Source organism: Vanessa tameamea, chromosome 5 (genome assembly GCF_037043105.1).
Source record: "Vanessa tameamea isolate UH-Manoa-2023 chromosome 5, ilVanTame1 primary haplotype, whole genome shotgun sequence".
In the NCBI taxonomy this organism is placed as follows: domain Eukaryota; kingdom Metazoa; phylum Arthropoda; class Insecta; order Lepidoptera; family Nymphalidae; genus Vanessa; species Vanessa tameamea.
In genome coordinates this window covers 11,180,001-11,193,401 of record NC_087313.1, presented here as the reverse complement: position 1 = coordinate 11,193,401, position 13,401 = coordinate 11,180,001, and the positions used below count along the sequence as shown (strand labels likewise).

Sequence of the window (13,401 nt, the reverse complement as noted above, 5' to 3'; positions counted from 1 at the left end):
AAATCATTCGGACACATTTTTTACGCACATACGTAAATACTAATAATAATTTTTAACTTTTACAGATCGAAATATTTTTTTAATTCTATATTTGTTGTAATAATAACAATTCTATTTTTTTAACTGGTGACTTTGACAAGATCAGCTTTTTTAATTTTATCAGTACATATATGCTTAAAGAAAAAAAAGAGTAATTTTAAACATTTTATTATTTAACATATATGGTATTTTCTATTTACATTTTCAGTTTTACTGGTAAATATATTTACATTGTTTTGTTTAAAAAAAATATATATACACAAAGATATTTTGTCATAATGGGTACTGTAATTCTATGGTAACTAATATCACGCAAATCGTAGGTAAATGACGATAATATTTTATCGATAATTTTTAATATTTTGAAGTGAGGATGGAAAGAAATACGAAGCAATTTTAAGTAAATAAATAGGAATCGGTGGAATAAATTCCAGATTGTATTTTAAGTATCACAAAACGAAAACGAAATAACATAATTGTGTTCGTTCAATTTATTGCTAAAATTACATTCGACAATAGCAAACTACCACTGTCTTAAATAGAATTTCTTATTTTAAAAATAATAATTTTGATTTTTTAAATATGAAATTACATAAATTATTTAGTTGCAGTTAATGAAAATGAAAAAATTGGAACACTAATTACTTACTGTGTCTTTAAAACGAATCCATAGCATTCTTTGATATATCTAGGGGTATATTTATTGATATATTATTTAGCCTTAGATGAAGGACTTATTCGTTTTCGTTTTATAATATTTTTTATAGATTAATAAATCACGCGTGCGCGCAATGGGGCACTAATTCCGGGTCTTCGCAGGTCAGGTTCTGGTCGTCGAAGACCTTGCCTTCTTCGCAGGTGATGAGACGAGGGTTGCCTTCCACGCAGGTGATTAGTCTATGGCAGTCGCCTGGTACTGGGAAGCGAGGGAAAGGCCAGAACTTGGCTGATTGAGTGTGTGCTGGAACTTTAGTTGGGCACTTGAAGCCGACTACAGCTGTTAAAGAAAAATATATTTATACAGTAACAAACTTTGAATTATACGCAATTTATTTAACGATATAAAATTTTTAGTCGCCTAAATATTGCAGAAGTCATACCAGGACTCCAAAGACCAGTAAAAAATATCGAACTTTCTACAAAGCTGAGTAAATGTAATTTTTGATTAAGTGCTATCAAAATAAGTGTTAATATCAAATCAGTTACGTTGTCACGTTTTCTATGCGAACTTTTGATCTAACTAATAAATATTTCGTTGTGTAGGTAACGTATCAAAGTAATACTTTGAGTAGTGTCTCGAATCAATATAAACGTACCTTCGGGGTTACAGAAAGGTTGCAGAAGATCAGGCCAGTTGCAGCCATGGATACGTTCATCGTATACAAGACCAGGTGTGCAAGGTTCCTGATGGGGTACTCCGTATGCGCACTTGATGTAGCTGGTGGAACATTCCTCGCTGTCGGGGTAAATACCGAACTGGTATTCGCAACCAGGGGTTGAGTATGGTGTTACTGAAATTAAGAGCGAGGACTGTTTTACAATTTTTTTTAAATGTATTACTTACAATATCTTCCAAATAATAAACTAAATGCGTTTAATTTAAAAAATATAATGGCAACCCAGAAAAAAAGGGGATTTTTATATTTTCTTATGGATATGGAAAAAAATAATAATAATAAGTTTATAATCCTCGTTAAAATACTCACAGTCAGCCTTTCTCTCTCCACAGTCCACAGCCCAATGATAATTGCAGTGATTGTGTACAGCGCCTTTCCCGTCGAACAGGAGACCGTTCTCACACGTCTCTACGGTGAGGGTACCATTTGTACACAGGAAGAATTGGTCGCAGAGCTCAGGGTGGGCGTAAGCCTAAAATATAAAAGAAAAGTATGTTTTAGTACAGCGATCATATCATGTTTTTGTCTGCATCGTTTTGCTCAAAATATTTATATTATGTATCAATAATAAAATAGATAATTACGTTAGTAAGTGTTTTATTCAGTGAAATTTTATTGCTTTATGGTATACATTAGTCGATAAAAAGTAGCGATCGAAGTCGCTTGTTGAGGAAAGGTATTCACCAATTTGACTAAAATTGGTGTTACCAAAAGTTAACAAATTACATGTTTATCAAATCATGTCTAATAGTTATTGTATATTATAAATTACACAGTGATAAAAAATTCTAGGTCGTTGAGTATGAAATCTTTGTTTTATATCAAGGAAGAATTTTTAATCATTTAAAGTCGTCAATAAAATACCTGAACTCCATATGATTCGGGACAGGCCGGGGCATTTTGTAGAAGAATTCCTGCCTGAGCTGTAAATAAGAAAATACCAATACATTACTTAATTATTTTACTAAATTATCTAATAACAACATCAAAATTCAGTTTTCCCAAATAATTGGATAATAATACAAGAAATAATTGTTACGATTTACTGGCTATTAATATTGAGCGATAAATTATTTCAAGATGAAATCGTAATAATTTGCTTTTCGCAGGTAATAAGTTCTATGAAATAGAAATACTTATAAAATATTATTTTCTCTATTATGTACAGTGATATTGCACAATTCGTTTCTAAATATCTAAATAATATTTAAAATGTAATTAAGATACTCATTTAATTTATAAATTTAAATAAATTAATTCGATTACATATATCTAGTCTCAGTTCCGGTGGTTGCGAAATTAACAATTTTAAATAGTTTTTATATATTATATATTTCAAACGTGAAGTTGGAATAAATAGGGTTAATACCATACGGTTATTAGAGGTTATACTTTCATTATTCTAACGGGTTGCGTTCAATCGGCTCGCGCGTAGCGTGACGGTTGCGTAACCCTGACGTGAGGTCGGTTGTTGCCGCTAATTATTACATTAGACAATTAGATATACTTGATTTCTTTCGCATGAGGTCATATATGATTGGATATTAATAAAACTATTTGTTCAATAATTGTTATTAAATTCTATTCGTAGAATGTGCTTGAACTGAAGTTTATGTTATACTTCTTTGGTTTTGTGTTACATGCAGAACGTTATAACGGTAAAGAAAAAACATTGAATCAAAATTTGTATTCTTTTTATATAATTCATATATAAAAAGAAATAATAATAGTATTCACAATTTTTAATACCTTTGTGTATATATATTCATGTTTTATTAACCACGCGAAATGAACGAAAAATTAAATGAAGCCTGTTCTCTTTTGGCTTAATAACTAAATGAAAGGCATCTGAGATGATCTATAGATTAGAACCTATAGGTTAGAACTCGTCAATCTTGACCTCAGATTGCGGGTTCAACCCCGGTCAAGCGTCACTCATTAATTTGTCTTTAAATTATCTCGTACTCGGCGGTACAGGAATAAATCGTGAGGAAACCTGTGTTGGTGTAGTAGTTTGAAGAATATATAATAATTATATAGTTTATTGAGTTTTATTCCGACACACGATATTAGCAAGCTATAAACTTCCACATACGTATTTACCAACCCAAATAAAGTTATTTAACCCACACATCACTCAATAATCTATTTAAATATTCGATGCAGTTTTGTTTGTTAAATAACGCAATATATAAACACGATTTCGATATAAACATTATATAAACAATATATAAACAGTTTGTATTGTTTTTTTTATTTATATCTGAAACTACAATCAACTCAACAAAATTTTTTTATAATAGATTCACATCAAAGTTTGATATTAATCTATAAACTGATAATGTTTGTATAACTTTGATTTGAATCATAACTATATTTTAATGCGCTCAGCTAACAAGACTTTAATGCGTTAGAGAAGCATTAATATGAAATCATTAATTTATGTCAAACTTTAATTATCTATAAAATGATTTTAATTCATGTAGACTTCAATTGCGATAATTGCAGTAATAACTTTATGTCTTAGATGAAATGATTGTGATGAATCAACGTCACATAAATAAATATAGAGTTTGTCGTACAGTCAAGAAAGATTACTGGATTGTTATTATTTTACAGTGTTTAATGTAATTATAATATTTTACTACATCGTTATCATGCTTCGCATAACAATACCACGTTTGTTTGAGATAAGCACAACGTGTTCCTCTATTTATGTCTTTCTCTAGTCTTTTCTCAGTCACTCTCTTCTAGCATATGTCTTGCTTACACAGTCCTATTTTATTGATGTCCCTCTAGCCTTATATATATATTTATTAACATAAGAATTAATAACATTAAGTGCTTAAATATATACAAATATTAATTAAAAATAGTTACTGTATAAATTTTGACCGCGTGGAATGGTGGAAAGAATGCTAGACTTATGTCATTTCTGTTTATACCCTTCATTCTTCTGGTAATGTGACATTACTTTTTCGTCTTTCACCATGATTTTTAGAGTGGCTATTTTTAAAATTTGTAATAATTAAATCCTTAATATTATTGAGTCTATTCACTTTGTACATAACATAAACATAACATAATCAGCCTGTAAATTTCCCACTGCTGGGCTAAGGCCTCCTCTCCCGTTGAGGAGAAGGTATGGAGCATATTCCACCACGCTGCTCCAATGCGGGTTGGTGGAATACACATATGGCAGAATTTCATTGAAATTAGACACATGCAGGTTTCCTCACGATGTTTTCCTTCACCGCCGAGCACGAGATGAATTATAAACACAAATTAAGCACATGAAAATTCAGTGGTGCCTGCCTGGTTTTGAACCCGAAATCATCGGTTAAGATGCACGCGTTCTAACCACTGGGCCATCTTTGTATAACGCGCAAAATATTTCAAGACAGTATACAATTTAATTATTAAGAAGTGACTTTTAATACTTAAGTGTGATCAAATCAAAGTGCAATCAGCCTAAGAGGGTACTCGATTACACAACAATTACAAAAGGCTTTCTTTTTGTTTTCTTTTCAGTTGTCTACTTGTTTTAGGTTTTAGATAGATACTAATATTATAAATGCGAAAGTAACTGTCTGTTATCTCTTCACGCGTACACCGCTAAACTAATTTCGATGAAATTTAGTATGGAGATAGTTTGAATCAAATAATTGGAGGTACGTTGAAGTGATAGTTTGTGTGCAATAGGTAAAATTATATTAACTTCGCGCGGATTCAACTAGTACAAATATATAAAGGAAAATATGATAAGCTACAATGTATTGAAATCATGTCACTTACAGTGATCGATATTACTTGTCCGGTTGTATTACTTAGATAAATGAACATAATCACATTGATCTTATGTGCTATACAGATGGTATATAATTATTACGAAAATATTTGTATATTATGAATAATAGTAAATTAAGTTTCAGTTAAGTTTATCTTCATCATGCATTCATTGAATTTGCACGCTATTCGTATTTAGTCTTTTTTTTTGTGTTTATTATATACGCAATGAAAGCCATTAAGAAAATAACTTTACCATAACGATTTAATAAAAAATAATGACACAATTAGTTTTTTCACTATATATTTTATAGAATACGCTATAACACAAGTTTTATCGTATATTTTTCATAATATTCATTATTATGTACTTTTAATCTGTTTATGTGATTGACTGTACCAAGTTCGTGTTCGTTCTTGGCCGTAAGAGTACAGTCACGATATCGTGTATATCGGCCGACACATCATTCACTTTTACTTTCTTAAGCGAGATGAACACAGTTCACTCATTAAGTAATATGTAACGCGGTGTAACGTAATTCATTTGTTAGTTATATGAATGGAATGAGATTTTGATGGTAACTGAATCGAGTATCTGTAATTTTTTGTACGAAATTGAAATTCGAAAAACATTCATGTTACAAATATATTCAAAGAAAACACCGACGTGTTGTGTAATTTTATGAATTATTATAATATTTTGAAAGCTAATATATATACTTTTAATCGTTACTAAATACCTGAATTGTATTTTAAATTGTATTATTATTGTTATGAGAACAAATTATTGCCTCGACCTTGCTACACTTATTAAATGTAATACACTTACCTTACGTCTGTCAGCCGTTGAGTTATAAAAACGTTAAAATGTTGCCGTTTCATTATTAATATTTTAGGTTACAAAATGTTGATGTATATTTAGAATATAACGTTTAAAATAACGTTAATTATAATTTATGGTAAATGTACAAAGCATTTACGATAACGTTACTATTTGTCGTACAATAAAATTTCACAATCAATGTCGTATTGAATCTGATACTTGATTCGTAGGTATGGGTAGGTAGCCTATCCGTTGTAATTTTATACGTTTTACATAATTTTAAGTTTGTCCTTAGATAACTTGAATCTTAACTTGAAAATTAACATTTATAAAACATAGATCTTATTAAATATTGAAATGCGTTTATGTGTCTTTTTTTAGTATTGTCATTATTTTATCTTAGTCGCAGCGTTATTTTAGCGCTCCATGCATGTGGAGCGCCGAGCGAAAGTAGTACTACAGTGGTCAGCCTTGACGCGTACGCAATGGTCTGCGGTGTAATGCTGTCAGATTAGATCACTATATTAGATAGTTTATATAAATTTAAACTATTTTACGCAATTAAATCCGTCACAATGATCTTACGGTCACTTACGTAGGTATTGTATTTAACGCTGAAGTTTATAAATTATAATTTAAATATTCTTATAAGTTATGTAGTATATTTATATCGACACATATTGTAAATACGCAATATGTTCTTGTTGTTCTATAAATATGTTTTAAGATTTCTTGAACAAGTTTTTTTGGCTTAGTATCAAATATAGACAAGATTAATGATTGTATAACTTTAGACATAGTCAGTATATTACTTAATTTTATAATTCCTATAGTTCTATCCAGTTTAATATTATGTAAAGGAAAATAAACATCTGCCATAAATGTTTGCTTTGAGTAATCACTAAGCCTGTTCTTTGACTTATCCATTGTTTTATAAAACATTTTTTTTTGAATAATGGTTTTATTTATTCTCTTAATTATCAAAATCAAAACGCTTAACGGATCATGGGGGACAATATTATATTGAATAACTCTATAGAAAATTTAAGCAGGACACAGCTGTTTTTGTAAATTACTTCTATATGTATGTTTGTGTTAACGAATACTTTGTACAAATAGAAATTTCTATGGATACGCGAAATCGTGTCCATAAAACGTCATAGGTCGAATACATCTAACATTATTCGATAACAAGATTACACAAGAACGGAAGACGCAGTGAAACCTGTTCACATCTCGCGATGTTACGTAATGCGGTACTGCGGTACATCCTATGCGGATTATATTGTTGCTTCTCCATTAAGTTCATTGTTAATAACAAAACAACGTAATAAAATCTACATTTAATGACAGAAACTATCATATATCTAATACGTTTATAAATTGCGTATATAAAATGAAATTAATCACATTGCATTAATTGTATTATCGGATTTAATGTCTGCAGGAAAATATTAAATAGATATCTCTGAGCTTGCTGTTTTTTGGATAGCGACCCCATTTTCTATCAGGTCAGAGGTCAAATATTACAGGTCAGCTTTATTCATTATGTATTATATATTAATTTTAAAAAAATTGTATTTTGTGCTGAACTCGCTAATGTGAACGGCTTGATTTTATTCTTCAAATCTGACAGATATATCAGTGATAACGTAACTCTACGATCTTTAGAAGAGGAGTAACTATAAAATCTGGGAAAATGTATTGGAATTTAATAATGATAACACTTTGTTTTGTCCTCTTAATTACTAAGAGGCTATTAGCTGCTTCAGAAATATCAACTTTTCTTAACGTTTTATTGTGAATAAAAGCAAACCAATTAGAATTTATCTCTACGCTCAGCTGAATATTTGTTTCCATTACGTGCTTAGATTCAGAGATGCCATTGTCGTGAGACTATATGCGATTTATTCAAATGTCAGCGGTTTTTCTCTTTTGCATAGGAAACAGACGTAGCTTTCTCTTAGGGTTTGACACGAATCACAATGGCGTTGCTTTGACATTTCCTTAACGAATTTATTTAACGATTAGTATTTCCATACGTTAATTATTCATGTAACGTCACACAAATTGCATATTATGTACAGCTTTATGTGCTTTTTACTTAATTTACTTTTTACTATAACATACATATTACTGTATAGTTCATGTATATCCTTATAGTCATTTCACTTGTCTCTACCATAAGGCTGAAGTAGATCGCTATTTTAAGCAAAAAGGCTGCCTATGTATTTAAAGTATTCATTGATGTGAAATTTAAAGTAATAACTTACCTACATATATTATTTTCTTCTTGAAACAGTTTCTTAAGTATATTGTAAATGCAGCACTAAGATTATTTTCTGTATCGTAGAAACAATTTCATAATGTGTACCGCAAATCATTTGAAATACCTAGTGTATCGTATGCCATAGTATTATGAAAAAGCTTAAAATGTAATAGCCGAGCAGTAATGTTTCAGCTAACGTTAATATTTGTTTTTATATAGCGGTATATTATTTATTAAAAAATTATTAATTGTATAAAAAATAAAAATGTAAAAAATTGTTTACATTTTCATTGTTTTGGGTTTACCATCAAAACTGTTTTTAGTAGCCTTCTCACTGTGAAAAGAATAAATTATAATTGATCGCATTCAAGGTTCGTTAACAATTTTATGCATATTAATAAATGTTGGCTTATTGTTATACTTTTAAATATAATTGAATAGCATAGCGACACGGAAGGACAGTTATTAGTTAGTTATTCAGAGTAGATAGAAGAATTTTTCTTAGCTAAGTAGCTGGTTTATCTCATCAAAAAAAAAAACAGTTAAGTCTTGCAGTCAAGAAATTTGCATCTCTCCGTTAGGAAGCTGACATTATAACACTCTTGTAACCCGGTAGTCTCGTAACGTCTTTTTCTTGCAAGTCGGTCCGGTTGTGAGTGTCACTGTTAAATTTTGAGAGCGATATATAAGATAGATAGATAATATACTTTATTATCAGTATATATACCCAATTTTTTTATCAAGCATGTCATATGTCTTATTGATATAGCTGATGATTGAGCAAAGCTTGAATTATATGATTAAAAAACTATTCCAATAAAATAAAAAAAATTAATAACCATAGGATATCTTATTTTATGTTTTGTTTACAAAATTTGTGCGATACTTTTTTCTGACAATTTTAGTAAGGTCACTTCTATTGTGTACTAGCTTTCCACGAGACCTGCGTAACGAACCAATGACGCGTTTTATTTGCGCAATTCTTATGTTTCAACGCGATATTTTAAAGTGTTTGTAAAAAAAATATAACTACTTTTTCTTTATCGTAAAAAAACGTTGCTCAGATTATAATAAAAATTTAATAGTTTAAGATATTGAACACTGTCATTTAATAAAAATATCAAATTTCATTCTAAATGCTAGGAGCTACGCACGCGTTGAACTCTTTTGTAAAAGTACATATTTTGTGAATATCGAATTAGAGAAACTGCAATAACACAGTACTTGTATTTATTGAGATAATAAGATATTTTTTTATAAAATTTGAGATAATAAGATATTTTTTATAAAAAAGCCTTAAAAACTTACAATAACTATTTTCCATATAAAATAATATAATATTGTAATGTAACTATAAAACATATCTCCGTAAATAATATTTAAGTCGTTTTTATTTATAAAAAAATATTTACAGCGATAAAATGTTACATAACTATATTTTATTAAGACACAATAAAATTAAGTCTTAATAAAATAAATATACACAACGAAATTAAAAATAGTTTTACTAAATATCTTGATTGAAAGTAATTCATTTTTCTATTAAATATGGGTTCCGTAAAAATTAAATGTATGTTTAGCGAAATGTTTGTTTAATTATATGACGTTAGGTTTTTAATAATTATTATTAATAATATACGCAATAACAATGGATATAGTTAATTATAACTATAATTATCCTTTCACCCTTTAAGTATGGAACTTAGTGCCATGTACAAAACAATTTGATGATGATTTATATATAACAAGTTTTATAGCCAAGGTTTTTCGAGTATAGTGTATTATAAACAAAATTAACTTATAAAAAAGAGGTCGTATCGATGACTAACAGCATTTGGACAACCGAGTCTTTAAGTACCTCTTATGTTAAGTATTATTTATAGAAAAGATACCTACTTAAGAAGTATGCTAGTTTGAGTGTCAAGCTAAAGTTGATTAAATTACAAATTAGGCAACCATGCCAAAAATAACAACTTTGTACAATAAAGAAACGATTGTAAATGATGTATTTTAAATAAACAAGCGCTCTCAGTTAAGACTACTTTTTAAAATCAACTCTATTCAACTCTATTATTCTTAAATAAAATAACACCGCCAGTATTTATTTCCACAAATGTATACCAAATGTATAAACGCTTACATTGAGATTATAGCAGTTAAAAAAGTTACGATATAATTCACGTAATTCGTTTCGTTCGCAGTAACGAGGTGAACGGCAAAATTGGGCCCTTAAACTTTACAGAGTGAAAGTATATTGTTATTTAACTTTCTTGTGACATAGGGGTTATGTGATTAATGGAATTAAATTATAAATATTTTATCACGAAACTTAACAAAATGTGTTATATTTGTAACATGGATGGTGCGTAAATATAAAATCTATTCTATCTATCTATCTATTATCATTTCCCAATTATAATCATAACATATGATTGTTGATGTACATCATCATATGTGTGTAAAATGTTATGTGTTCTTTAAGGAGATAAAATTCCATATTTTGATATTTAAACAAACATATCTATCATCTTCACTCAATAGATGATTTTTGAACGAATGTCGAACTGTTCATATTATCGATATATGAATATAATCTCATTAAATAAAATCGGATTTTTTTCAAAATCATGTTTGAAATATCATTTACACAATTAATACTTTTAATCGATATAAATCAATGATCGCTCCAAATATGAGTTTTTATCACCGCTCGAGCAGGTGTGGGCCTTGAGCTTAAACAATTCCGGCCCCTTTCCATTCGTTGAGCAACGAAGGAAACTATTAGCTACGTACAATTAATTCATCTTATATTTATAAAACATCACTAAATTAATCAAATATTCAATTAGGATTTTGCTGTTAATAAACAAAAAAATTTTTTGCGACTAATAGAATATTAATAACTTGAAGTGATCAAAGTAAAGGATTGTTTTAATCATGACAACTTTATTTCAGCACTTTAAGAAGAAGTCATACATACCCTATCTATCTTATAAAATTAATTTCAACATACCTTGATAGGTAATATCTTATAATAATGTATCATTAATTTATATTTAACAATTATAAATGATTATATCAATTAATTTAATTTATAAATATTAAAAATTATTGTATCAATATTGTTCTAGAATGGTACAATTAATTCGTATTATTAATTAAATTATATAATTAAAAGTATTCGAAGAATTTCACTATGATTTTGCCTTTTTGCATACTGTATAATTACATACATAAAAATAAAATAATTGATATTATTACTAAGTAATCCATACAAAAATCACGTTTTGAAAGACGGGTGCGGCAAAGCGGGGTACGCAATCACCAAACGTTATTTGTTGCGCCGGCGCACCACTCAGTTATTAAATATTCCGGACCCTTTCCAATGTTGAGCAATCGTGGACAACGCTTGAAGGATAATTTCAGCTCTATTTGTAACAGCCAGATGTTGCTCTATTTAAGTATTTACTATATGTACAGTAAAATTTAAATACTGTATTGAGTTTACCAGAATATGTTTATGAATTGTCGTTTGAATGATATTAAAATGTACTAACAAAGAAATCTCAAACACGAATCATGTTATGTTAGGTATGGGATCATGGATTAATGTTTTTTTATAAAAGTCAAGTATTTTACAGGTTTTTGAAAGTATTCTCCAAATTATATTATAAACAAAATTTGACATACTATGGTCTGAATTATGGGGACATAATATTCTGTAGTTTTTAGGCCAGGTAAAAATCGTTTCGTAAATATTATTATCAAAAACTTACGATATCGTCAATTTTTTTTGATATATGTATGAATTGAAGATTAAGCTTTAAAATATTTTATTATATGAACTTATGAATAAACATAATTTTAATGCTAGTCATACTTTATTAACTTGTCAGAAAAAACAAATAATTTTGACAATAACCAATACAAAGTTGGCTTGGTTATAAAAATCCATCTTCGTAAATCAAAACTTCGTAAGACGACAATTACTAACATATCATTAAATAATATAAATCTCATTATAAATAACAACAAAGTATATTTATTGACTTAGGTTGTTTCTAGGTTAACTCGGATCTTGACATTGATATTGCTAATTTAGTATATTTTATTTATTTTTATAGTATTTATATGAGACTACTTGAAGTAGGATTAGCTACAGTCATATCACAATAAATCAAAGTATATAAAAACACAATATATAATATAAGCGTTGTATAACTACGAGAAGTGAAGATAAACTCATAATTACAATCGAGATTGTAATTCCGCAAGTTTAATACATCCTTCCTGGTGCAAGGAATTCGTTTAAATGGAACAAAAAACAAATGATAATACATTTTAAAGTTTAGGTCAAAAAACAACATTAGATAAAATATTCTATACGAAATTGTATATACATATGTATATATTAAATAAGGTGTAAATAGTTAATATATTTTGTACTGTAAGTTATTTGTCAGTTCTTTGAATAACCACAATCCTAATTAAACTTTTTAAATAACGATTCAAAAGTGATTGTCGGATTTTACTTGACAATTTATTTTTAAATGTTATAATACTATTCAACAATAAGAGTCAAGTCAAGTGAACTAAAAATCGATTATAACGATGTGTTTTTGAAACTTAATAACTGTAGCTTAATTATATTTGCAGTATGTTACATCAGGATAAAGGAAATCAACCTGTTATGTAGACCACCTTTATGTTGAGCAAGTGACCTTAAATGTAACCATACAAATTATATAAATGTTAATTGGCTTTAGAAAATATGGTGACGTATATTAAAATCTTTATTATATTTTTTTTAATCAAACTTAAATATATTAAACGCAACTATAACCGTTTCTTATATTTATAATGATAAGTACTACTTAATAAAAACCATTTTTTCATAATATAGCCCATTTATTGAAAAGGTTATTAGAGTATATAGAAGAACACTATGATCCGTAAGAGCGGTGCTGTAATGTATAAGCTTATATTGTAAAGTATTATTGAACACGTTAAACTGAGGATCTACCAGCTAAGCAAACTATAAATCCAAGACATTAAGCATAAATGGCAATCAGTTGGCAAGTATTCAA

The 13,401-nt window shown here is 28.6% G+C and overlaps 1 protein-coding gene across 1 annotated transcript in view; it reads right to left on the bottom strand.

The window, feature by feature from the left end:
• Positions 1–191: 191 nt before the first annotated feature.
• LOC113392478 (protein obstructor-E) overlaps positions 192–13,401 on the bottom strand; it is a 14,364-nt gene continuing 1,154 nt past the window's right edge. Inside the window, exons 2-5 of the mRNA XM_026628938.2 lie at positions 2,301–2,359; positions 1,746–1,908; positions 1,356–1,550; positions 192–1,036 (exon numbers count right to left, since the gene is read on the bottom strand). Coding sequence (XP_026484723.2) covers positions 816–1,036; positions 1,356–1,550; positions 1,746–1,908; positions 2,301–2,359 — 638 coding nt within the window. The 3' untranslated portion in view covers positions 192–815. The remainder of the gene's footprint in view (positions 1,037–1,355; positions 1,551–1,745; positions 1,909–2,300; positions 2,360–13,401) is intronic.